This window comes from Eleutherodactylus coqui, chromosome 7 (assembly GCF_035609145.1).
Source record: "Eleutherodactylus coqui strain aEleCoq1 chromosome 7, aEleCoq1.hap1, whole genome shotgun sequence".
NCBI classification, from domain to species: Eukaryota; Metazoa; Chordata; class Amphibia; order Anura; family Eleutherodactylidae; genus Eleutherodactylus; species Eleutherodactylus coqui.
The window spans coordinates 44,221,841-44,249,534 of NC_089843.1; the positions used below are offsets into that span (position 1 = coordinate 44,221,841).

At 44.8% G+C, this 27,694-nt stretch overlaps 1 protein-coding gene across 1 annotated transcript; it reads left to right on the forward strand.

Moving 5' to 3' along the window:
• LOC136572411 (nicotinamide N-methyltransferase-like) lies at positions 1 to 26,989 on the forward strand. The gene is made up of 3 exons (XM_066572950.1): positions 1 to 218; positions 8,671 to 8,878; positions 25,007 to 26,989. The coding sequence occupies exons 1-3, from the start codon at positions 68 to 70 to the stop codon at positions 25,422 to 25,424; spliced, it is 777 nt and encodes a 258-aa protein (XP_066429047.1). The 5' UTR covers positions 1 to 67; the 3' UTR covers positions 25,425 to 26,989.
• Positions 26,990 to 27,694: the final 705 nt, after the last annotated feature.

Consider the following 27,694-nt stretch of genomic DNA (forward strand, 5'->3'; position numbering starts at 1 on the left):
CCATTAAATGATCTTTAAAAGTCAACTTAATTTACCAGCATGACTGATCTGTTACAAACAGTGCAACATGGACTCCAGCTGTAAAAACATCTGCTATATTGATGAGATTATCACCAGGAAAATGCTTGAGGGCTTCTTTTCTTCACATACTCCAGACTCATTTTTTAAGGAATCAACTAGAAATCCGATGCAAGCAATATACAAAACATTTCTTACAGGTAAGTACAAGCAGGCATTGTTGTAAGTCATTACTCAGGAAGGATATCATTCTGACAATTATTGCAATATTATTAAGTAGGTGGCGCTCACTGTTCAGATGACCATAGGTAGTACTGTATCAAAGGGAGTGATGCAGTAATGGAAAAGAATGTAGATCCTGATGTGAAGATGATGTGTACCCAAATTCATACAGGTAATGATGATGCTGCAGAGCGACTTGAGAAAGCTCCAGACATATAAATGGTGGAGAAAATGTAAAGGAAAGAAAGAGAAAAATATCTCAGCGCTCAAGGATAAGGGTACCAATTGATGAAGAGTGTAGCGAATGGTATGGTAATAGACTTACTTCTTTTTTTTTTTTTTTGTAAATCAGATTTTATTAAGATTTTTTAACAATACAAGGTTATGTCCCCTGACAGGGGGTAGATTTTCATTAGACAATAAACATAATATAATGCACATATTTGCGGATCTCCGATCGTCGGAAAGATGGACTGTTTTAGCAAGGAGATCTTCCCTTATGTCTAATCCTTATATATTAACTGTTGAATTAAACCTTTTGAAAAAGAGAAAAAGAGGGGGGGGGGGGGTATGTCCGAGGGGAAGGGAAGGAAAAGGAGGGGGAGGAGGATATAGAAGCCGACGACATCTGCTCACCCCACTGATGTCCACCACAGAAGGCCCGTCGGAGTCGGGTTGACGTTACCAGGAGCGATCCAGCCAGTCCCAATGTCCGAGGTCTCAACCAGCCTTGGTCCCCATTCCACCCCATAGGGCGGGAGGGGGATGCGTCTACCGTCTTAGTTTCCTCCATGGGTCCCATGTGATAATAAAGTCCTCTTGTGTGCCTCTATTCCAGCTAGAGAGTTCCTCCAGGTTGCAGATTGAGTCCACCTTCATTTGCCACTGTTTTAGTGTAGGGGGTTCTCTTTGGAGCCATTTAGTGGGTATTAATGCTTTTGCTGCGTCAAGTAGAAAAGCGATTAATTTATCTTTTCTGGGATGAAAATCCCGGGATGGCTTCCAGAGGAAAATCATTTCCGCTGAGATTGTCAGATCTGTTTTGAGGGACCGTAGTACTTTTTCAATGTCTTTCCAAAAGGGGGCTATCCTGGTGCATTCCCACCATATGTGCTTAAATGAGCCTTCCTCAGTGTTGCATCTCCAACACCTGTTGTGTGGAGCAAGCTTATAAGCGAAGAGCCATTGAGGGGTCTTGTACCAACGTACAAGGAGCTTGTAATGGCTTTCCTGTAAGAGTATGCATTGAGATAGGCCGAGTGATGTTTGTAGGATCACTTTTATGTCTGTTGGGGATAGGGATATATTTAATTCTTTTTCCCACGAATTTAGGAAGTTTGGTTTGTATTCTACTGGTGTCGAGATAAAGTTTCTCCTTATGAAGGAGATTGTCTTGTTCCTCGGGGAGTTCCCCGTTACTGATTTCTCGAAGGGAGTAGCGGGTCTAGTAGATCTGTATTTCTCCTTGAAACCATCCAGGACCTTGACGATATGAATTCTTTGTAGGAAGGATAGGGATGTTTGTGGAATTAATTCCTGTATAATTTCGGGCGTTTTTTTGTGTGCTAAAGCTTGTAGGTCTGATATTCGCAGGTCCCTGAATTTTGCCCACAGGCTCCTAGTTGCTGAATCTGTGGGTATGTTAAGCAATTTTTGGGCCAATCTCAGTGGAGTAATGGGAGAGGGTTCGGGGGCCAAAGATGTTTTCAGTTTATCCCACGTTTCGCAGGGCCCTCTAATAAGTGGATTAAAACTTTTGGACCTGTACGAGAGTCTGCGGGGGAACCATAATTCCTCTAGGAGAGAGCTACCATGTGAGAATGTTGCTAAAGAGAATAACATTTTGTCTTTTGTTGGATGAGTCAGGTCCATCCAGTATTGAATTTGGGTGGCCTGGTAAAAGTCGTGGACGCACGGCAACCCGATCCCCCCCTCTTCACGTCTTTTAATCATAAGGCTGTATGCCAGGCGGGGTCTTTTTTGCTTCCATACAAAGTTGGAAAAAGTCGCTCTTAATGCTTTGAAAAAGGTTTGAGGTAATGCAATTGGGAGCATTCGGATTTTATATAGTATTATAGGCAAAATGTAGGATTTTATAATATTTTTTCTTCCGAACCATGAAAGAAATGGTATATCGTACTTTTGTAGCAGGTTTCTTATATGCGTCAGGAGCGGTTGGAAATTAGCATTATATAAGTCTTCTGTTCTCCTTGTAACCTTAACCCCAAGGTATTCTATGTAGGAATCTGACCATTTGAAGGGTGAGCTGGCTTTCAGGGAGTCGCAACTTGTTGGGGGAACTGAGATATTGAGCATAGTTGACTTAGAGAAATTAATTTTGAAATTAGATAGTTCTCCAAAGAGATTCAAGACTGAAACCAGGTTGGGTATTCCTTTTTCTGGGTCCGAGATGATGAACATAATGTCATCTGCGAATGCAGCAGTTGTTAGAGTGTCGGATCCAGCTTTGAGGCCGTTTATATCTGGGTTCAGTCTTACCTCCTGCAGAAGTGGTTCCAGGGCCAATACAAAGAGGGTGGGTGATAACGGGCATCCCTGGCGTGTTCCATTGCGAATATTGAAGGGTGGGGATAGAATATTATTAATTTTTAGTCTTGCATGGGGGTCTTGATACAGTGAAAAGATTGCCGAGATAAACTTGGGAGGGAAGTTAAATTGGGCTAGGACCCTCTCCATGTAAAGCCAGCTCACCCTGTCAAAAGCCTTTTCGGCGTCAGTCCCAATCAGGGTGACAGGAATGCCGTGGGCTTGGGCGCCTCTGATTGCGTGTAATATTCTGAGGCAATTGTCCCTCCCCTCTCTCCCTTTTATAAAGCCTGCTTGTTCTCTGTTTATTAAGAGGGGGACTAGGCTTTCCATTCTGTTGGCTAGGAGTTTTGCCCAGAACTTTACATCCACATTGATAAGAGATATGGGTCTGTAATTGCCACACATCTCCGGATCCTTTCCCTCTTTGTGCAGTAGAGTAATGTGGGCCTCTTGAGCCTGTTTGGGTAGTGTGTCGCCCATAAGGAGAGCATTGAATAGGTCTTTTAATTTTGGGGCTAGAATTGACTTAAAGATTTTGTAATAGTCGATCGATAGACCATCCGGGCCTGGACTTTTTCCCGTGGGGCTGTTTGCTATAATATCCTCCACTTCCTGTGTAGTTATTGGTTCTAATAGTAAGAGCCTCGCATCTTCATCCAATTTTGGTAGTTTGGTATTATTTAAGAATGCGTCTATTTTTTCTCTTTTGTTACTATGTGGTGACTGGGAATGTTGATCTTTCAAATTGTAAAGGTCCGTGTAAAATTGTTGAAAGACCTCCGCTATCCCCTGGGACGATGTGAGCTTTTTGCCGGCTTGGTCTCTGATAGCTACGATAGCGTTTTTGGCGCGTGATTTTTTGAGGATCGCCGACATGAACCTACTGCCCTTGTTGCCATGGGCATAGGCTATATGTTTCAGGTGGAGGAGTTTTTTGTTGTATCTTAATTCCAACAAATTTTTTAATGAGCGTCTTAGTTCTGTCAGTTCATCTAGTTTGTTTGTTATATGAGAGAGCTTTGTCTCTCGTTCTATTCTAGCTATCTGTGACAGAAGCTTGTCCACCTCGGCTTGTTGCTTTTTTTTACTTCTCGAGCCCAGGGAAATCAGAAGTCCCCGTACATAGGCCTTATGTGCCTCCCATGCCACCGGTAACTTTGTAGATCCGTCGTTATTAATCTGAAAATATTCTTCTATCATATCAGAGAGGTTGCACCTCTCAATTTCGGAGTCTAAAAGGAAAGGATTGAGCCGCCACCTCCATTCTCTGGGACCGTCTCCTCTAATTAGGATATTAATGTGAATGGGGGCGTGGTCCGATACCGTAATTGGGTCTATCTTAGCTTTTAGAACTTTAGTTAGTAAATCGCCAGAAACAAAAATAAAATCAATTCTTTGGAATGAAGAATGCACTTGGGAGTAGTGTGAGTAGTCTCTTGTTGAGGGGTTCAGGGAGCGCCATGCGTCCACGACTCCCATTTCATGTAGGGCATTATTCAATCTCCTTATCTGTTTCTGTGGGATTCTGGATCTGTTTGAGGAGGAATCTAATTTGGGATTCAATGTAATGTTCCAGTCCCCTCCCAGAATGACCTGGCCCTCCGCAAACTCTCTCAAGATCTCTAATTGGGTAATCAACCAATTCACTTGGTTTGTGTTTGGGGCATACAGATTTGCTATTGTTAAGGTGGAATTGTTAATAGAGCCTTTTAAGAATAGGACTCTCCCCATTTCGTCTGAGTACTTGGCCTTGAGTGAGAATTGGATGGATTTATGTATGAAGGTGGACACACCTTTTGAAGCAGAGGTGGGATGTGAATTGTGGAAATTTGATGTAAAGTGTTTCCCCGGGAGGGGCCAACACTTGTCTCCTTTGTAATGTGTTTCTTGTAATAAAACAATTTTGGAATTATACCTTTTCAGGAGTTGTAGGACAGACGATCTCTTCTGTGGTAGGTTGAGACCCCGGACATTGAACGAGGTGACACGTATTGCCTCCATTGTCGACACTCGCCCCGGTCGTTCACCCGCTAAGGTGCCTAGATGTATAGATGATACGGTACAGATATAAATTAATCTCAATATATGGAAAAGGACACAATGGGAGCTGGCTTGCAGGCGAGCTGTTATTTGTTCTCGTCAGATAAGGTATCTAGAGATATAGGGTGGGGGAAGGGTAAATTAGAGAGGAAAGGGGAAGGAAAAAGAACAGAAACAGAGGTAAATGATGTAACAACAAAATAGAAATAAATGCGGTTAAGTAGATAGGTGCAGAGTAGGTTACCAGAAGATAACTTCAATCAAGCAATACACTCTTATCTACAGGTGTATACGACTGGGCTCTCGTAACAGTCAGAGCTCAAACGTATAATGGAGGCGGCGTATGTGCCAAAAAACTGTTATTAATGAAGTTTCGCCTAACTAGAGGGGCACAATACAGGCACTTTCTTAAGGAAGAAAGAAACATGAGAAACATGAAAAACATTCAAGATTTGAGGAAATAAGTCCTGGAACTGTGTGAGGGTCCATTAGGGTAGTATCGACCCTAGGGGCTAAATATTTCAGCGACACTCAACGCCAAATGCATCTTCCGATACAGAGTGGAGGTTTTATAGAGTCCATACTTAAGTGTTCAGGTGTCTCTTGTTGATTCCTCTTCTCTATTTTTCTTTTTTTGCTTGCTTTTCGGGGATTTGGCGTGACTCACTGTGCGCCAATTTTCTGGTGTCGGAAGATGAGGCAGTGACGGGAGATCCGGCAGAGGGAGCCAATTGGGTAACTCGATAGGGTCCAGACCTAAGTGGGGCCAGCATTCTCTTAAGTCCTCTGGTGATCGTATATTAATTCTCTTGCCTTTATAATTAATGCCCAAACCAAAAGGATAGAGCCAGGCGTATTTGATGTTTTTTGCTCTCAGTTCATCCAGAAGCGGTTTCAAAAGCCTGCGCTTGGCCAGAGTTGCTGGTGCAAGGTCCTGAAAAATCTGTATGGGCGAGCTCTCATACTGTAGATTTTTGCGATTGCGGGCAGCTTCTAAAATGGCCGCTGTATCCGAGAATGCAAGCAGTTTACATACTATGTCTCTGGGAGGTTCTGCAGCAGCTGGTTGTGGCCTCAGGGCCCTGTGTGCTCTTTCAATATTGATAGCACCAGCTTTTTCAGATCCGACCAGATCTGCAAATATTTCTAACAGCACTTTCTTGAGAACATCAGGTGCCCACGACTCTGGTAAACCCTTAATGCGCAAATTGTTCCGCCGATTGCGGTTTTCCAAGTCCTCTTGCATAAGAAGCATTTTATTTATTTGCAGGTGCTGCTCCTTTAAGATGTCGGCCATACTCAGAGCATGTGATGTGACTATGGCTGATGCTCCCTCTAGCTCCTCTACCCTCCTCCCCATATGCCTCACCTCTTCTTTTATTTCAGCAAGTTCTGCCAGGACTGGGCTCATCGTTTTGGTAAGTAGAGACTTCATAAAGCTCCTGGATAGAGGTCCCTCTTCTTCTCCCTCTGAGTCAGAGTCATCTTCCCGCGCTGTGCACAGTGCAGCTGCAGCTGCTGGCCCCATCTTACTTGTAGCATGGGGGGACCTGGTTGTCTTTTCCTTCAGATATTTCTGGAGATCGGATTGTCCCCGGGCCAGGCGCGGTGTCAGGGAATGTTCCCCTCCTCTTTCCTTGCTGTGTCTTCCTATTTTGGACATGTTGGCTGCTGATAAGTGCCTGTAATCAGTGCCGTAGTGAGGGAGCACACTCTCTATGCAGCCATCACTCTCGGTAGCTAGGCTCCGCCTCCGTAATAGACTTACTTCACGGAGGCGTCCGTGCCCAGACGCCTCCAATCCCAGCCGATATACAAAACAAAATCCTTCGGCAATAGCAATCGGTTCCACGTATTTATTAACAACGATTGTAGACGCGTTTCGGCCAATAAGATCATCTGGCCTTCATCAAGTACAAGGTATAATACAAAAGACATACAGTATTTATAACAATAAAATAAATAGGTAATTACCTCCTCATGTGATGTGTGGAGTGATGTCCCATTCTTGTAACATAACACATGAAGAGAAACCGGCGCGTCATCACGCGGCGCCCAGACGTGAACAACGCGACCATCTGCAGAATGGGACATCACTCCACACATCACATGAGGAGGTAATTACCTATTTGTTTTATTGTTATAAATACTGTATGTCTTTTGTATTATACCTTGTACTTGATGAAGGCCAGATGATTTTATTGGCCGAAACGCGTCTACAATCGTTGTTATTAAATACGTGGAACCGATTGCTATTGCCGAAGGATTTTGTTTTATATATCTGCTGGGATTGGAGACGCCTGGGCACGGACGCCTCCGTGAAGTAAGTCTATTACCATACCATTCGCTACACTCTTCATCAATTAGTACCCTTATCCTTGAGCGCTGAGATATTTTTCTCATTCTGACAATTATTTGGATAGAACAGTGAAGATATGACATTATATCATACATGACATTTATAGGTTCAACTATTTCGTACAAGAATAATTTTTTTTTAAATGTGCAAATGCAATTAAGTGGGGCTATATATGGGACAACGGCTGGGTGCATAAACACTGGAGTGATAGTCGTTCAGTAACTAGAGCTGGACAAATTGAACTTGTACTAAGCCCGTTGTCTCTACTCTTTCGGTAATTTACGGTTTGGGGAGTTATTTTTGTATGAAGACATCTGATTTAGAAAACCAATTTCCCATTGCTACATTAGTGAATTTTTGGTAATAGAAGGGAGTTCTCAATTCAGGACCTCCATGACTTGGGAATGGGAAGCAGCTACAAACAGCATATATTTCTCTATGGTAGACTCAGTATGTCTTTTCATTACAAAGATAAAAACATTGATTTCAATGAGTAACGTGCAATTCTTCATTTCCCCTGTGGTGGTGCTGCAGGGTCATTGAACAGTTACTGCTCTACAGATTACATTTGATCACCGGGAGTCAAAAAAGTAGGTCACTGTGATTAGCTTATTTTTATGTGAGACTTTTAATAAAATGGGGTAAACCTTTAAAGGGCATATCTTAGATCAGACAACATTGAGGCAAGGGTGAGCATTCTGCAAAATAACAAATAGTTACCAGTTGACTTTCCTCTCACTTAAGCACCAAATATTCAATACCATACACTGGTCTCTGTTTACAGGGTTGCAGTGGGGGCTTCACATTGACAATAAGTTACAGAGACAGCCAATCTCTGGTCTCAGTGGTGTACCCTTGAAGGCAGTGATTAACTACAGCAGTCACCTGTTGTCAATGGCACATTAGTGCTGTAACCCTGTAAATACAGACTGGCACATAGCAATGTAAATCTGGCACTGGAGTGGCAGGTGATAAGTAAGTAACCCTTTCTTTGTTATTCTGCATCCCCCTAAAAAAAAAAGAAATAATCCCCAAAGTAAATGCCATGTAGATAAGCCTCTGTTTAGAATAGCATTATGAATCTCCTGACTGCCATGACAGATTTATTTCCCAGTGGCTCCACACAGACTCTATTCACTTTAATAAATTCAATCCAGGTTTTTTTTTGTTTTTGTTTTTTCAAGAATAGGGAAATAGTACATGTATGATATATTGTATGATATTGGTTGAATATATACACTCTGTTTATATCAGTTTCACTTCCTCGAAATCTGTATTTATTTTGCTAGGCACAAAATAAATGAGAAGTATTTAGGTTAAGTCATCTTGTCTTTGAGTATTCTTTATCTGGATTTTTGCACCATGTGAAGCTTTTTATCTCTCTTCTGCAAAAATAAGAGAAGGTCTGAGAGAACTTGTTGATTTTGTAAATAAGTGTTGATTGTTACATATTTACTGGATTTCTCTGCCTTCGGTCATAGGTAAAGTTACTGGGAAATCCGTGAATGGTTTCTGCATTGCTCCGATAATTGTTCCTATTCTTGCGATGAATGACTTTGTACAGGAGATTACATTACTGCAATCAAATGATGCTGGTGTGAAGGAACTTGAAAACTGGAAGAATAAAACTCCCAATGCCTTTGATTGGTCTCGTGTCACAGAATTCTTAAAAGAGTTAAAAGAAAACAGGTATTCTGTATCCTGTCCACTTTCACCTAGCGTGTTATAAGTATTTTTGTCTTCCTTTACACCCTTTTTTGTGGCTCCAAACTGGTACATCTGTTTTACTGGCTTCTTCCATGTGCTGTAGAGAAGCCTGTGGAAAAATGCCAGACAGAAATGCCAAACCAGACACCGGAGGGATTTAAAAATAAAATCCACTGATTCAAAACTTGTGTGCCAAATTAAAATAAAAAAACCAAAAAAGAAGTTGTGGCATATTTAATAGCTCTCTGTTGACCAGCTAAAATCTGGCACTGCAGCTTTTTGCCTGGGAAAAAACAGACCAAAAATTCCACTCAAAAAGTAATTTTAAAAAACGGTGTGAACCAACCTACAGAGATTTTTCAGTTTTTTATTTATAGGGGTTGTCCATATGTTGATTCTGCTGGAGTTCTTGGGAGTCCATATTTTAGGGAGCCATCTTAATGAGATAAGAACCCCTTTTGGCTAGATTCATACTTGCAGTTTTAATACATTTTATGCTGCTCTTTAGGCAAGCTTTTGAGACAAAGGGGTGGATTTACTAGGAAAGAAAAGTATGAGGCTTTGTTCACATTTTATTAGTCCCTCCTATAGGAGATACAAAGGTGTCATTTCTTACCTTTCCTCTTGGCTTAACATTTCACAAGCTGAGAGGCAAAAGATGACCAGTTTTAAAAAATTGTAATGATTTCATAGTACTGTGTTTGGAGATGTCAATGCTATATTTGCGTATGTATGGCAACCCACTAGTTGTGATATGCATTTCAACCTGTCAAAATGTTTGCTAGCCTGTTGCTATAATGTACTGAATGTAGGTCAGAAATGGGACTTATTAACAAAATTTGAGGAATAGCTATTAATGAACACATCTCTATTAGAGATGAGCGAACGTACTCGTCCGAGCTTGATGCTCGGGCGAATATTAGGGTGTTCGGGATGTTCGTTATTCATAACGAACACCACACGATGTTCGGATGTTCGGGTTACTTTAACTTTCTTCCCTGAGAAATCTTTTCTATATGCGCTCAATGGGGCCGGCGGCAGCAGCGCCAACCCCATTGAGAACATATAGAAGACAAATCCTTCTTCTCTGCCACAGCTGTAACAGCTGTGACAGAGAAGAACGATGTTTGCCCATTGAATTCAATGGAGCCGTCAATACAGCCGACTCCACTGAATGCAATGGGCTGCCGGCGATCGCGGGATGAATTGTCGGAAAGGGGTTAAATATATAAGCCCTTTCCTGCAATTCATCCAGAAATGTGTAAAAATAAAAAATATATATATACTCACCTGGTGCCGGCAGACGGAGTTCAGCGCGGCAGGCTGCAGTTCTCCTGAACTGCTCTGAACAGCTGTGAGTAGTATCCAGCAGCCGGGGATTTAAAATCCCCGCCTGCTGAATAAGATGCCTCTGAATGGTCACAGCCTGACCAATCAGAGGCCAGCCCTCATTCACACCCATTCATGAATTCATTTTGAATCATTATAACTACTTTTTGTTTAAAAAACGAAAAAAAAAACTTTCTTCAATTTATTTTTATAAAGAATAATTAAGTGTTTGAGTCTTGCAGACTCTATGTATCCTCAATGAATTCTCATATATCCTGATTTGTAAAGCACTGCAGAACATGTTGGCGCTATATAAAGATTATTATTATTGCTGCACAGTCCCATTCAGTGTGATATCTGGGATACTACAGATTACTTGGTCTCCAGTGGATTTGGTGCTTTTTCACTGGAGGGCACAGCGATCACGTTCACTTATGGATGTAATTGCAGCCACTCTGCCCCCATGCAACCAGGTGATAGAAAACTATATATATATCTTACTGTATACCCTAACTGTAATGAATTTGTGCTTGGAAAACGAGAGGTGTACCTCTAAAACATTTTGCACTGTCTTTGTGCCTGTTTTGTTTATTAATACTGTGTTTCCCCAAAAATTAGGTACTGTATTATATTATTTTTTTCCCCAAAAGAGATACAGTGTCTTTTTTTTGGCAGGAGGTGGTCTTTAACTCGCCTGGTCCGTGACATCCGGATGCCTCGTGATGGTCTCCGGCGGCACTGCGGCTTACTGCAGTGTCCTCCCCGTCTGCCATCCCAGCTTCTTTCTGGTGACAGGGCTTTGAATACCCCCTCCAGCAAAGTTCGCACTGAGATTGGCTAATTGAGCACCAGCAGCTAATCACTGCCGGCGCTCGATGAGCCAATCACAGCCATTCAGTGATGTCATTCACTTATCCTGTATAGTAACTTGAACCTGATCCATCCAATAACCCAACTGGGAGGCACAGTAAAAGTCATGAACATTAGGGAGATCAATGCCGTCCTCTGATCCTCTCTTAATCATCAAGCTGTAGGCCAATTTCTGTCTCCTCTGCCTCCACACAAAACCAGAAAAAGCAGATTGGAGGGCCTTAAAGAAACTCACCAAGAGATGAATGGTAAGCATCCAGATCTTATACAAAATAGTTGGAAGCACATAAGATTTTAAAATATTTTTCCTGCCGAACCATGAAATGGAAGACAGGTCATATGGTCTCAGGAGACTCTTAACCTGGTCTAGCAGGGGTAGGAAGTTGAAAGCATACAAATCTTCTGAATTTTTTGTTAGTTTAACTCCCAGATAATCTATTGATGTCTCTGACCACACAAAAGGGATCCAGATTTCAAGACCCTACAGTGGGCCTTGGAAATGGACACATTTAGTACCGTGGATTTTGAAAAAGTAATCTTAAAGTTGGAAACTGACCCAAACGTCTTTAGAAGCCACATAAGTTTAGGGAGGCCCCTTCCCTAATCTGCTATTAGAAACACAATGTTGTCCGTGAACGCGGCCGTGGCAAGTCACCACAATTTATTCCCTAATGTCTGAGTTCTGTCTGACGGTCAGGAGGAGGGGTTCCAATGCTAATGTAAAGAGGGTAGGGGATAGCGGGCAGCCCTGTCAGTTTCCATTCCTAATATCAAATGGTGGAGATAGAATGTCGTTAATTTTCAGTCTAGCATAGTACCTTATGTATAGAGAGAAGATGGCAGAGACAAACGCTGCAGGCATGTCAAAATGGACTTTTTCCATGTAGCACCAGTCGATGCTGTCAAACGCCTTTTCAGCATCAGTTCTCACGAAAGCAAGGGGAATATTATGGTGCTAAGTGTAGCAAGCTGCATGTAGTAACCCACGACAGTTGTTTCTGCCCTCCCTTTTCCCGATGAACCCCGCCTGTTCCCCATCTATCAGTGCAGGGATTACATTTTCAAATCTTTTGGATAAAAGTTTGGCCCAGAGTTTAACATCAAAATTAATCAGAGAAATTTGCCTATAGCTACCACACAGCTCAGGATCTTTGCTGTCTTTGTTGACTTTTACCCCGGGGACAGGAAGCCAGTAAGTGTTCAACCTCTAAATGTGTGAGAGGGGTCATTAAGGTCACTTAGTTTGTGAAGATGAACTTGCAGAAAGGAGTCTATCAGTTTTTTTTGTTTTCGATTCTTCGGGTGGTGTTGTATATTCTCTAAGATTATACAAGTGGGAATAAAACTGCTGAAATTCATTGGCTATATCTGTGGAAGAGGTAAACAAGTTTCCCGCATGAGTTTTGATGGATTTAATAATGTTCTTTGCCTGTGCTTTCTTAATTAACGAGGACATGAATTTGCTCCCCCTATTGCCCTGCGCATACACAACATGTTTCAGATACAAATGTTTCTTATTAAATTTGGATTCAAGGCAATGCCGCAAATCCCTCCTCAACTCAGTCAGCCTCTCTAGGTTAATTTCTGTTTGGGAGAGCTTCACTGCCTGCTCTAATCTTGCTATTAGATGGAGTTGATCATCAATATCTTTCTGCAACAGATACTTGGTTCTGGAACCTAGGGCTATCAACAAGCCACGCACAAAGGCCCTGTGGGTTTCCCATACCATAGGAATCCTAGAATCCCCCCCCCCCCCCAACATTAAGGTGGAAATACTTGTCAATGAGTTTAGAGAGCCATTCCCTTTCCTTGTAAGAGTCTAATAGTGCTGCATTAAGCTGACATCTCCATTCTTGTGGGTTCGACTGAAGGGGTTGAAGGTCAACATGTAACGGGCCATGGTCAGAGACTGTCATTGGGTCTATGTTAGCCTTATCTAGAAGTGCTAGGAGTAGAGATGAGCGAACACCAAAATGTTCGGGTGTTCGTTATTCGGAACGAACTTCCCGTGATGCTCGAGGGTTCGTTTCGAACAACGAACCCCATTGAAGTCAATGGGCGACCAGAACATTTTTGTATTTCGCCGATGCTCGCTAAGGTTTTCATGTGTGAAAATCTGGGCAATTCAGGAAAGTGATGGGAATGACACAGTGACGGATAGGGCAGGCGAGGGGCTACATGTTGGGCTGCATCTCAAGTTCACAGGTCCCACTATTAAGCCACAATAGCGGCAAGAGTGGGCCCCCCCCCCCCCAACAACTTTTACTTCTGAAAAGCCCTCATTAGCATGGCATACCTTTGCTAAGCACCACACTACCTCCAACAAAGCACAATCACCGCCTGCATGACACTCCACTGCCACTTCTCCTGTGTTACATGCTGCCCAACCGCACCCCCTCCCCCCCACAGCGCACACCAAACTGTCCCTGCGCAGCCTTCAGCTGCCCTCATGCCACACCACCCTCATGTCTATTTAGAAGTGCGTCTGCCACGACGAGGGACCGCAGGCACACACTGCACAGGGTTGGCACGGCTAGGTAGCGACCCTCTTTAATAGGGGCGGGGCGATAGCCCACAATGCTGTACAGAAGCAATGAGAAATATAATCCTGTGCCACCGCCATCAGGAGCTGCACACGTGGGCATAGCAATGGGGAACCTATGTGCCACACACTATTCATTCTGTCAAGGTGTCTGCATGCCCCAGTCAGACTGGTAATATGCACCTTAACAGTAACCGCGTTGGTGGTAATGTGGTGGTGACTGCGGACCTAGTACCACGGTTGTATTTTGTTGGTTTTCGGAATGTGGCCAGGATTAAGTGGGCCGTGGCGGGGGGATGGTGGGGGGGCTCTCTTGTAGTGTCGGTAAAGGTGAAATTCTTGGACTGCCACCAGACGAACCAATGCAAAGGCATTTGCCAACAATGTTTTCCCTGTTGGAGGAGGAGGGGGATGTTTTTGAGGCACTACGTGTCCTCTCCACGTGTCCGTTCCATGTAAGCAATAGTAGCACTCAAGACAGGCCCCAGTAACAATTCTGAAGCAGCAGTATAGCGGGAGCGCAGTCTTCGTTCCATGTAAGCAATAGTAGCACTCAAGACAGGCCCCAGTAACAATTCTGAAGCAGCAGTATAGCGGGAGCGCAGTCTTCGTTCCATGTAAGCAATAGTAGCACTCAAGACAGGCCCCAGTAACAATTCTGAAGCAGCAGTATAGCGGGAGCGCAGTCTTCGTTCCATGTAAGCAATAGTAGCACTCAAGACAGGCCCCAGTAACAATTCTGAAGCAGCAGTATAGCGGGAGCGCAGTCTTCGTTCCATGTAAGCAATAGTAGCACTCAAGACAGGCCCCAGTAACAATTCTGAAGCAGCAGTATAGCGGGAGCGCAGTCTTCGTTCCATGTAAGCAATAGTAGCACTCAAGACAGGCCCCAGTAACAATTCTGAAGCAGCAGTATAGCGGGAGCGCAGTCTTCGTTCCATGTAAGCAATAGTAGCACTCAAGACAGGCCCCAGTAACAATTCTGAAGCAGCAGTATAGCGGGAGCGCAGTCTTAGTTCCATTTCAGTAGCCTTAGTATAGCCAAGGCACAAGTGACATTTATGTAGCTAAAGTGTAGGCCAACCCCACACACCTTTCTGTACCATGAGTGCAGGCGAAGAACATAGAAATTACTATGATTACACTGTAGGTGAGGGCCCCAAAAAATTGGTGTACCAACAGTACTAATGTACCTCAGTAAAAATTGGCCATGCCCAACCAAGATGGCAGGTGAATCGCTTTGGTTAATGTGGCTTAAGTGGTAACTAGGCCTGGAGGCAGCCCAGTGTAACGAAAAATTGGTTCAAGTTAAAGTTCCAACGCTTTTAAGCTAATTGAAACTTATAAAAATTGTTCTGAAAAATTATTTGAGTGAGCCTTGTGGCCCTAAGAAAAATTGCCCGTTCAGCGTGATTACGTGAGGTTTCAGGAGGAGGAGCAGGAGGAGGAGGAGGAGGAATATTAGACACAGATTGATGAAGCAGAAATGTCCCCGTTTTGGATGGTGAGAGAGAACGTAGCTTCCATCCGCGGGTGCAGCCAACGTATTGCTTAGGTATCGCTGCTGTCCGCTGGTGGAGAACAGAAGTCTGGGGAAATCCAGCCTTTGTTCATCTTGATGAGTGTTAGCCTGTCGGCACTGTCGGTTGACAAGCGGCTACGCTTATCTGTGATGATTCCCCCAGCCGCACTAAACACCCTTTCCGACAAGACGCTAGCCGCAGGACAAGCAAGCACCTCAAGGGCATACAGGGCTAGTTCAGGCCACGTGTCCAGCTTCGACACCCAGTAGTTGTAGGGGGCAGAGGCGTCACCAAGGATGGTCGTGCGATCCGCTACGTACTCCCTCACCATCCTTTTACAGTGCTCCCGCCGACTCAGCCGTGACTGGGGAGCGGTGACACAGTCTTGGTGGGGAGCCATAAAGCTGGCCAGGCCCTTAAAGACTGTTGCACTGCCTGGGATGTACATGCTGCTCGATCTACGCACATCCCCTGCAACATGGCCCTCGGAACTGCGCCTTCTGCCACTAGCGCTGTCGGCTGGGAATTTTACCATCAGCTTGTCCGCAAGGGTCCTGTGGTATAGCAACACTCTCGAACCCCTTTCCTCTTCGGTAATCAGAGTGGGCAGGTTCTCCTTATACCGTGGATCGAGCAGTGTGTACACCCAGTAATCCGTCGTGGCCAGAATGCGTGCAACGCGAGGGTCACGAGAAAGGCATCCTAACATGAAGTCAGCCATGTGTGCCAGGGTACCAGTACGCAACACATGGCTGTCCTCACTAGGAAGATCACTTTCAGGATCCTCCTCCTCCTCCTCCTCCTCCTCCTCAGGCCATACACGCTGAAAGGATGACAGGCAATCAGCCGGTGTACCGTCAGCAGCGGCCCAAGCTGTCTCTTCCCCCTCATCCTCCTCATGCTCCTCCTCCTCCTCCTGTACGCGCTGAGAAATAGACAGGAGGGTGCCCTGACTATCCAGCGGCATACTGTCTTCCCCCGCCCCCGTTTCCGAGCGCAAAGCAGCTGCCTTTATGGTTTGCAGGGAATTTCTCAAGATGCATAGCAGAGGAATGGTGACGCTAATGATTGTAGCATCGCCGCTCACCACCTGGGTAGACTCCTCAAAATTACCAAGGACATGGCAGATGTCTGCCAACCAGGCCCACTCTTCTGAAAGGAATTGAGGAGGCTGACTCCCACTGCGCCGCCCATGTTGGAGTTGGTATTCGACTATAGCTCTACGTTGTTCATAGAGCCTGGCCAACATGTGGAGCGTAGAGTTCCACCGTGTGGGCACGTCGCACAGCAGTCGGTGCACTGGCAGCTTAAAGTGATGTTGCAGGGTGCGCAGGGTGGCAGCGTCCGTGTGGGACTTGCGGAAATGTGTGCAGAGCCGGCGCGCCTTTACGAGCAGGTCTGACAAGCGTGGGTAGCTTTTCAGAAAGCGCTGAACCACCAAATTAAAGACGTGGGCCAGGCATGGCACGTGCGTGAGGCTGCCGAGCTGCAGAGCCGCCACCAGGTTACGGCCGTTGTCACACACGACCATGCCCGGTTGGAGGCTCAGCGGCGCAAGCCAGCGGTCGGTCTGCTGTGTCAGACCCTGCAGCAGTTCGTGGGCCGTGTGCCTCTTATCGCCTAAGCTGAGTAGTTTCAGCACGGCCTGCTGACGCTTGCCCACCGCTGTGCTGCCACACCGCGCGACACCGACTGCTGGCGACATGCTGCTGCTAACACATCTTGATTGCGAGACAGAGGAGGAGGAGGAGGAGGAGGGTGCTTTAGTGGAGGAAGCATACACCTCCGCAGATACCAGCACCGAGCTGGGGCCCGCAATTCTGGGGGTGGGTAGGACGTGAGCGGTCCCAGGCTCTGACTCTGTCCCAGCCTCCACTAAATTCACCCAATGTGCCGTCAGGGAGATGTAGTGGCCCTGCCCGCCTGTGCTTGTCCACGTGTCCGTAGTTAAGTGGACCGTGGCAGTAACCACGTTGGTGAGGGCGCGTACAATGTTGCGGGAGACGTGGTCGTGCAGGGCTGGGACGGCACATCGGGAAAAGTAGTGGCGACTGGGAACTGAGTAGCGCGGGGCCGCCGCCTCCATGATACTTTTGAAGGACTCCGTTTCCACAACCCTATACGGCAGCATCTCAAGGCTGATGAATTTTGCGATGCGGACGGTTAACGTTTGAGCGTGCGGGTGCGTGGCGGCGTACTTGCGCTTGCGCTCCAACAGTTGCGCTAGCGACGGCTGGACTGTGCGGTGCGAGACATTGGTGGATGGGGCCGAGGACAGCGGAGGTGAGGGTGTGGGTGCAGGCCATGAGACGGTCGTGCCTGTGTCCTGAGAGGGGGGTTGCATCTCAGTGGCAGGTTGGGGCACAGGGGGAGAGGCAGGGGTGCAAACCGGAGGCGGTGAACGGCCTTCGTCCCACCTTGTGGGGTGCTTGGCCATCATATGCCTGCGCATGGTGGTGGTGGTGAGGCTGTTGGTGTTGGCTCCCCGGCTGAGCTTTGCGCAACAAAGGTTGCACACCACTGTTCGTCGGTCGTCAGGCGTCTCTGTGAAAAACTGCCAGACCTTAGAGCACCTTGGCCTCTGCAGGGTGGCATGGCGCGAGGGGGCGCTTTGGGAAACACTTGGTGGATTATTCGGTCTGGCCCTGCCTCTACCCCTGGCCCCGGCCACCGCACTGCCTCTTGCAACCTGCCCTGCTGATGCCCTTGACTCCCCCTCTGAAGACCTGTCCTCCTGAGTAAGCGTTGCACACCAGGTGGGGTCAGTCACCTCATCGTCCTGCTGCTCTTCCTCCGAATCCTCTGTGCGCTGCTCCCTCGGACTTACTGCCCTTACTACTACCTCACTGCAAGACAACTGTGTATGATCGTCATCGTCCTCCTCACCCACAGAAAGTTGTTGAGACAGTTGGCGGAAGTCCCCAGCCTCATCCCCCGGACCCCGGGAACTTTCGAATGGTTGGGCATCAGTGACTATAAACTCCTCTGGTGGGAGAGGAACCGCTGCTGCCCAATCTGAGCAGGGGCCCGAGAACAGTTCCTGGGAGTGTTCCCGCTCCTGAGCAGGTGTCATTGTAGTGGAGTGAGGAGGCTGGGAGGAAGGAGGAGCAGCAGACAGAGGATTCGGATTTGCAGCAGTGGACGGCGCAGAACTGCGTGTTGACGATAGGTTGCTCGAAGCACTTTCTGCCATCCAGGACAGGACCTGCTCACACTGCTCATTTTCTAATAACCGTCTCCCGCGTGGACCCATTAATTGGGCGATGAATGTGGGGACGCCAGAAACGTGCCTCTCTCCTAATCGCGCAGCAGTCGGCTGCGACACACCGGGATCAGGAGCTCGGCCTGTGCCCACACCCTGACTTGGCCCTCCGCGTCCTCGGCCGCGTCCACGTCCTCTAGGCCTACCCCTACCCCTCAGCATGCTGTATTACCAGTGATTTGATTTAACAGGCAGGAAATAAATTGGCGCAAGACTGCAGGCCAAATATAATTTTTGCCCTTTTGGGAAAACGAAAGGCCCCACTGCCTCTAGTGAATGAATAATCTAAGTTTAATAACTGTGCTGTGTCCCTGCTTATGTGTCACAGAACGTGAGGGTAGCAGAGTTATTATAACTCTGGCAGAGCAGGTATTTTTTTTCCCAATTAAGGAAAGCAAATGGCGAAGCCAGCAGTAAAGCGTAGCTGGGTGCGTATGATTTAGCAATGTTTTTCACGCAGCTCACACGTGTCCACAGGCGTTAGGACGGACAGAGGCTGGACAAATAGATTTGTTTTCAGTTTTTTCCCACCAAAAGGCAGCACTGCGTATATTCAATGAACATGAGAAGTTTAATAACTGTGCTGTGTCCCTGCTTATGTGTCACAGAACGTGAGGGTAGCAGAGTTATTATAACTCTGGCAGAGCAGGTATTTTTTTTCCCAATTAAGGAAAGCAAATGGCGAAGCCAGCAGTAAAGCGTAGCTGGGTGCGTATGATTTAGCAATGTTTTTCACGCAGCTCACACGTGTCCACAGGCGTTAGGACGGACAGAGGCTGGACAAATAGATTTGTTTCCACTTGTTTTTCCACCAAAAGGCAGCACTGCGTATATTCTATGAATAATAACTGTGTTGTGGCCCTGCCTATACAATTCTTTCCCTGCAGTATCAATGGAGGGTGGAATGCTCTGCAGAGGCGATTTTGAGAAGCCCAAAAAAAATGCAGCACAGCTAACAGCAGCCTGGACAGTACTGCACACGGATAAATATGGCCCTAGAAAGGACCGTTGAGGTTCTTGAAGGCTACACTCACTCCTAACACTCTCCCTGCCTATGCAGCACTTCTGTCCCTAATGCCAGGTGCAACGCTCTGCAGAGCCGATTTTGAGAAAAAAAAAAATGCCACTGCTAACAGCAGCCAACACACAGCTATCAGTGGCCCTAATAAGGACCTTTGGGGGGTCTTGAAGCCTACACTAACTACCAATTCTTTCCCTACAGCAGCTCCGGTATAAACAGCACTGTCCCTCATCTAACTCACACCGCATCTGAGGCGAACCGCGGGAGGGGCCGACTTTTATGTTCGGGTGACACCTGATCTCGCCAGCCACTCACAGCAGGGGGGTGGTATAGGGCTTAAACGTTGCAGGGGGAAGTTGTAATGCCTTCCCTGTCTTTCAATTGGCCAGAAAAGCGCGCTAACGTCTCAGGGAAGGAAGTGAAAGTAACCAGAACACCGCATGGTGTTCGTTACGAATAACGAACATCCCGAACACCCTAATATTCGCACGAATATCAAGCTCGGACGAACGCGTTCGCTCATCTCTAGCTAGGAGGCCAGAGGATACAAATAAGTAGTGCAATCTCTGATAAGAGGAGTGGACCTGGGAGAAGAAGGTGTAGTCTTTTGTAGAGGGGTGCAAAAAACGCCAAGCATCTACGACACCCAAGTCCTGTAAACAGCGATTGAGCCTCTTCAACTTGATCTGTAATATCTGACAGCGACCACAGAGGAGTCAAGCAGAGGGTGTAAGATTACATTTAGATCCCCCACAAGTATTATATGCCCAACTGCAAAGTGTTTGAGAACTTCTAATTGTTTGGTTATCCAAGGGATCTGGTCAACATTGGGGGTGTATAAATTAGCTATAGTCATTTTCATATAATTAATAGATCCTTTTACGAAAAGGATTCTACCCACCCCATCTGCATATTGAGCCTGGCATATGAAATTAAGGGTTTTGTGGAATAGAAGTAAAATGTCTTCCTGACAAAGATAGGCATTTGCCTTTTTTAAAACGTGTCTCCTGTAAGAGAAGAACCTTTGTGCCATACCTTTTTAAAAGAAGGATGACATTGTGCCTTTCTAATTGCAAGTTGAGGCCTCTTACATTGAACAAGGTACAATGTAGATCCCCCACGCTGAATCAGAAAAACTTAAGCCAGTCAGCGACCGAATGTCGAGTCAGGCCAATCACAGGAATATTATTATTATTATTCTAGGAGAGAGAAGCAATGCGTTAGACAAAGAAAATACAATTTTAGCCATACAGCAATAATTTCAGGTCTGCCCCTTTGGGAGGTATATGTAGGAATTAAAGGAGGGGGAGGGGGGATAGCAAGGGAAATATGGGAAAAAAACTGTTCACTGGATATTCCAGTAAATTTTAATTATCTCGCAAAAGGTTGAGACCGTTTTTTGGTCCGATCTGAAGACGCGCTTGCGATCTGGAGATCTATAGACCAAATGCATCCCAATAGGATGGGTCACATGTTCGCTTTTTATGCAGATGTGCGATCAATTATAGGACACAATGATTTGCAGAACACGCCTATCTGCGTATCGCTGTGTTCTATATATGCGCTCAACGGGGCCGGCGGCAGCAGCGCCGACCCCATTGAGAACATATACTTAAAGATCGTTCTCCTCTGCCACAGCTGTTACGGCGGTAGCAGAGAAGAACGATGTTCACCCATTGAATTCAATGGAGCCGGTAATACAGCCGGCTCCATTGAAAGCAATGGGGTGCCGGCGAGCGTGGGATGAATTTTCGGGAAGGGCTTAAAAATATAAACCCTTCCCTGAAAACCATCCTAAAATGTGTAAGTAAAAAAAAAAAAAAAAAAGGATACTCACCTCTTCTCTGCAGCCGGAGTTCAGCCGCGTCCGGCCAGCAGTTCTCCTGAACTGCTCTGTGTAGTAGTTTAAAATCCCCGCCTGCTGAATGGGCTGCCTCTGATTGGTCACAGCCCTCACCAATCAGAGGCAGCTCTCACTCACCAATTCATGAATTCATGAATTCATGAATAGGTAAGTAAGTGCTGCCTCTGATTGGCTGAGCACAGGGACCAATCAGAGGCAGCTCTCAGCTATTGAATGACAGCATGTCGTCTTGTCCTCTGCTCGGTCGGGTTGTACCTTGCAGCTGACTTCCTCGCTCTTAGCCGTTTTCCTCCATCTTTGTCGGCTGCTAGCCGCTGAAAAGGGTCTTAGAAGATGCCACTGTGAAGGAGCTTCTCACTCGGCCATCCATCCCGCACCTATCACTGTGTTTAAATGGTGGACTTCCACTCGTTCAGTAACACAGCAGGCTCATCACCAGAGCTCTCATAGCTATGAGGGTCAGACTGACTGGGCACTTCTGGTTTTGACCTAAGCTCAAGGGCTTCTCATAGCTATACTCTCAAGCTACACTCAGCTTGTTCTACTGCAAGATTCTAGGGCTTCTATCGTGGCTCACAACCTAAGCCACACCTAACTTTGCACAAACCTCACATTTGTGCAAAATTGTTTCCCTCTCCACCACCACGGCAAACAAACAACTTGCATGCCAGACTCTGCAGGGCATTGCTCCTACAAACTGAAAGATTTAATAGGGCTTACACTTGAAATTGTCACAAATCTAAATTTAGTCACAGTAGGTGTAGATTACAGTTTTTGACTCAAGGACAGCCAAAAATGCACCAAATTTGTTAAGAGGCACACACCTCTCAATAACGTTGGCACATTATACTCCAACAAAAGGCTCTGTGGATTAACTCCTTAATGATGCAGCCCTTTTTTTTCATGTTCGTTTTTTTTCTCCCCCCTTTTAAAAATAAAGTAACTCCTTTATTTATCCATTGACGTCGCTGTGTGAGGGCTTGCCTTTTGCGGGACAAGTTATATTTTTCAATGGTGTTATTTAATGTACCATATAATGTACTGAAAAACGTAAAAAAAATTGAAGTCGAGTAAAATGAAAAAAAAGACATTCCGCCATCTTTCAATGCGTCTTGTTTCTACGGCGCACAAACTGCAGCAAAAATGATATAATAACTTTATTCTATGGGTCAGTACGATTATTACGATACCAAACAAATAGGGTTTTTTTTGTTCTTTGCTGTACTGCTTTTATTGCTGCTAATTCCATTTTCTGTATTGGATGTTGGAACCATGATGGAATAAAATTCCCTTTTATCCGATTTCTGCCATGGATGCTGCCTCTTATTATATGGATTACTGGGTGAGTGGAGCAGGCCTGGATCTGGCCTGTTGAGGCGAGACATCATCTGGCTTGTATTTTCGCAGGACATGGGCCATTGAATTGAGTGCTGCTGGGGGTTTATATTTTGAACTGCTTTTATTTTTTTTCAAAGACATTTAATTTTTTTAAATTTCTTCCGCCATCTTCTGCACGCAGTTACTCTTTTATTTTTCTGTCAATGTAGTTGTGCAAGGGCTCATTTTTTGCAGGACATTCTGTAGCTTACGTTGGTACTATGTTAAAATTACATAGGACTTTTTGATCACTTTTTATTGCATTTTTCCTGAGAGACAGAGTAACTGCAAAAGTGCATTTCTGGCATTCTTTTTTTTTTTTTTTTTTTAAGACGGCGATCACTGTGCGGGGTAAATAATGAAGTACTTTGATAGATCAGACTTTTATGAATGCAGCGATACTAAAATGTATTTTTGTTTTACAGTTTTGATTTATATTTTTTTAGTATAGATATGGCAAAAGGAGGGATTTAAACTTTTAATACTTTTTTTTCACAATTAGTAAAACTTTATTGATTGGATTTTTACTTTTTTTAGTTCCCTTAGGAGACCACAACATGCGATTCTTTGATCACTCCTGCAGTATGATGTAATGCCATGGCATTAAATCATACTGCAATCTAACAGGCAGTCTATCAAGTCACCCCACGGGAATGGCTTGATAGACAGTTTGATAAGGCAAAAGGTCCCCGGCTACCATCACACCTGCATGTCTCCCTGCGATCTCATCATGGAGGGTGTGTATGGGAGACCCGAACATCTTTTGGGAGATATAAATGCCACTGTCAGAATTGACAGTGGCATTTAAAGGGATATTAGCTGCGATCAGCCACGTGGCTGATTGTAGCTATTGCCCGCTGGTGTCAGCTGTAATAAACAGCTGGCACCCACACCATATCAAGAGAGGTCACCCCACAAACTCTCTTTAGATATACCCTGACACTGCATGACGTAAATGTATATCATATAGCGGGAAATGGTTAATACTGGTGTAGAAAATGTTTTTTTTAGGTCTCAAACACATGGGTGTGTTTTAGCCCCGCTGTGCGGCTGTCATAATCATGGCCACTTAACAGGACAAAACAAAACCATTGATTTCAATGGTTTCATTTCTCCATTGGGATTCTCACAGATCAAGGCCGCCTGCAGACGGCCGGGTTGGATCTCGCTGCGAGAATTCTCACAGAGGGATGCGTCCCATGCCCCTGCAGAGGCCTGTGGCTTACCCGCTACCGGCGTTGTCTTCTCTGCACTGTGTGTCGGCTGCCGGCCAGCCAGCGCATGCGTAAAGAGGCACCGGTGCTCTTCACTGACATTTCTGTGCAAACCTTTGCGAGACCTGCACAGAAATAGAGCATGCCGCAATTTGTTTTCACACGCAGACAAATCGCGGCCGTCTGCCTAGGATTGCGTTTAGTAATGCAATCCTATCGCAGAGGCCACAGGCGGAAATTCTGCTGGAAGTCCCGCCGTGGAATTTACACCCATGTGCAGGTGACCTAATAGTACAAGAAAAGAACTTGCCCTGTCTTTCCTGCATATAGTTAATACCACATGAGAGAACGTTAAAGGGGTTGTCCCGCGGCAGCAAGTGGGGGTATACACTTCTGTATGGCCATATTAATGCACTTTGTAATATACATTGTGCATTAATTATGAGCCATACAGAAGTTATAAAAAGTTTTATACTTACCTGCTCCGCTGCTGGCGTCCTCGTCTCCATGGTTGCCGTCTAATTTTCGCCGTCTAAAATGGCCTAATGGCCAAATTAGACGCGCTTGCGCAGTCCAGGTCTTCTCCTGTTCTCTATGGGGCTCCGTGTAGCTCCGTGTAGCTCCGCCCCGTCACGTGCCGATTCCAGCCAATCAGGAGGCTGGAATCGGCAATGGACCGCACAGAAGAGCTGCGGTCCACGGAGGAAGAGGATCCCGGCAGCCATCTTCACCGGTAAGTATAGAAGTCACCGGAGCGCGGGGATTAAGGTAAGCGCTCTGGTAAGCTTTCTTTAGGTCCCTGCATCGGGGTTGTCTCGCGCCGAACGGGGGGGGGGGTTGAAAAAAAAAAAACCCGTTTCGGCGCGTGACAACCCCTTAAGGCAGGACCTATATTCACATTTTTTTCAAATTAGCACGCAATAGCACAGAGTTTGAATAGTTTGAAAATAAAAACTGTTTATGCGTAAATACGCTCCGTAGTGGCGAGCGCATTAGCACATGCACCCATGTGTTCTTTCCTTTATGTAGAAAATGTCAGAAGTATCTTCTAGAAATATGCTATTCACTAAGTACTAATCATCTGTTTTCAAATGTTTATGTCTTACAGTGAAAGTGATGAAGAAAGTCTAAGAGGGAAAACAAAGATTTTGAAATATAACCTTAGTGAAGATAATCCTGCAGATGCACTATCACTGCCAAGAGCTGACATTGCCACAAGTATATGGTTTCTGGAATATATCAGCAAGAATCATGATGATTACAGAAGATGCCTAAAGAAACTTTCCAATGTAATTAATCTGGGGGGATATCTCATAGTAGTTGCAGATATCAATGCCACTTTCCTTAACATCGGAGAAGACAAGTTTCACATCTTACCTTGTGATGAGAATTTCTATGGAAAAGTAATAGTTGAGGAAGGTTTTCAAATTAAGCACTATGAGAAATTTGATAGAGAAATGATCTCTGACGCTACAGACTATAAAGCAGTGGTGTTTATTGTTGCCCATAAAGTTAGGGAGCCGTAGAACCAAGAAGCTTAATTGCCATGAATGTATTTCTGTGCAGGTTATCTGCTATTATCTGCTGCTCTTGCTATAGAATATAATTCAATGTAATGAACATTAATTATGCTTCACATCTAATAAATAGTGTTCCACAATTAGCTATTTATATTAACCCTTTCAGTAGGTGCCGTATGAAGAATGTTTGTTTCATTCCAAGAATAACTCAAACATTCAATTCTAAAGGCCTGTTCGCATTGTGTTTCCCCTTATGTCCAGGGTTTCCATCATAATTTATGTCTAAAATTCTGAACATTGTATCAGGAAGGAACCCCTGTTCATCACCTATCTTTGCAACTGTTGAAATCTGCTGAAATTGAAGCATGAGGGACACCAAGAGGCTTAACTTGAAGCTCCTGTACCCTAATACAAAATCTCTACTAGGGTCCTTGTTTGCTATGCTCCAATAATAATGCTGATGCCCTTGGATGCAATAGAGCGGCCTATGAGCTGACTCATGCACCAAGACCTACAGCAGGCAATACATATACTGCTGCCAGTGGTCTAAGCCTATAATATATTCAGATGTTTCATTGAAGGTGGAATTTATACTACCACTGACTCCAGTATATAATGTATGTTAAGGATTTTTTTAGATCCCTACTTATAGAAATGTCAAGCCATTAATAGCAGTAGATAATGCAGGGATGAGCTTTTTGTCAGTACACAGATCCAGTTTTGCAACAACATGGACAGCACTAATGTGCAGTACAGCAGTCCATTTAGTAGTCAGCCTTTCTTTCTTTTTGTTGGATCACAGGTCCCCTCATGTGTATTCCTGTTACTAGTCAAATTTTACAAACTATTGCTAATAGTAGCAATGGTGCCCCTCCCCCATCCAGCATCCAATCCAGGGCACCGGTCCTGTCTGCACTCATCTACCATTCAAATAGGTTTATGGTTTAAACCAGAGCCACACTCATCAAATGTAGAGAAACTAATTTTGTTATCTGGTGTTTTACCATAATTGCTCAATGACAACATGGCTATAGGGTGAGTTGTGTTTTCACAACAGCAAGATAACCAAAGACTGGGACCACTGCTAAAATGCCTCCTGCATGAGCATTTAAAGGTGCTGTCTCATGACAAATCTTATCAAATTACTCTATTAGCACTTGTAGATGTGTTGGTGAAATGAATATGACTCAATGTTCTGTCCTACGCATAGCCATTTTGTATCAGGTAGTGATCTTGTATGCCTCTTTTCATTCTAATAGTTTCTTCTCTTTTTTAGGATTTATAGATATTAAATAGTTACTCAAAAAGCCTTGAGTGAATAACTGAGACCAGAGCTGCAGGAAATAGCTATGTAGCATTCAGACTGGCTGGTGGGTCAAGATGACCTGTCCTGTTTTGTTCACACATGTTCATAAATATTTATACTAAAAATTTTATTGTTTACCATTACTGTACTTTTGTGTTCTAAGAAGCAAATCGTGTATGATTCCACTGCACTTGCGCTGCGTTTGTTTGGCATTTTAGATGTCAATTTCCTTATCTTGCATATTCATATTGTGTTTATGTTTTATCAACCAATGGTAATAAATTAATTATAATAAATTTGAATTATTGTAATCAAAGTATGTGCCTCTATAAAAACTGCTGCCTGTCAATCAATAAATAGAAAACTTTTGATCACATGCAGTGATGTTGTGGTGAAAGCTCGGCCTATAAGAACTAACTAATTTGAAACCCAAAGACATACTTTGAAAAGCAATCTTTAAGCTTGCACTACCATTTGCCACACAATGGGGGCCAGACTCTCATTCCAGCCCCCTGCAAAGAATCCAATTTTCTCCTTCTCTGGAAGGGACAGACACAGAGCACTTAGGTAAAAAAAATGTTTTTCTTTCAAAATCATCTGTCTTCCTTTTGAGGTTTAGATTATTCAATAATTGGGTGATGAAGGGCACTACTGTGTTGCTTTGAGATATGGCAAAAAAATCCAACAGATGGTATTTTTTGGGTATGTTTTACTGTATGTAAGCATTTGGAAGTTGTATGTCCTGGGAGATAACATTGAGCGAGTGAATGCTACAGTAGCAATCAATTTGGATCCATCTGAGAGGATTAGAAATAGTTAAAAAGCCTAATTATCCCTACTGGGGAATGCATGGTTCTTAGATAAGGCAGTCACACTCCCTTTTCTCCTTTTCGTATTCTTTTTCTGATATCCTTCAGGCTACGCTATTCCATGAGGTACTGCGTAAATTGTGTCTGTAGTGTGATAATTA

Bases quoted from the DNA above. Each gene is read 5' to 3' on its own strand.
- LOC136572411 (XM_066572950.1), top strand. From the start codon at position 68: ATGGACTCCAGCTGTAAAAACATCTGCTATATTGATGAGATTATCACC. The intron at 219-8,670 runs GTAAGTACAAGC...CTTCGGTCATAG, and splicing joins ATACAAAACATTTCTTACAG to GTAAAGTTACTGGGAAATCC. The intron at 8,879-25,006 runs GTATTCTGTATC...TATGTCTTACAG, and splicing joins AAAGAGTTAAAAGAAAACAG to TGAAAGTGATGAAGAAAGTC.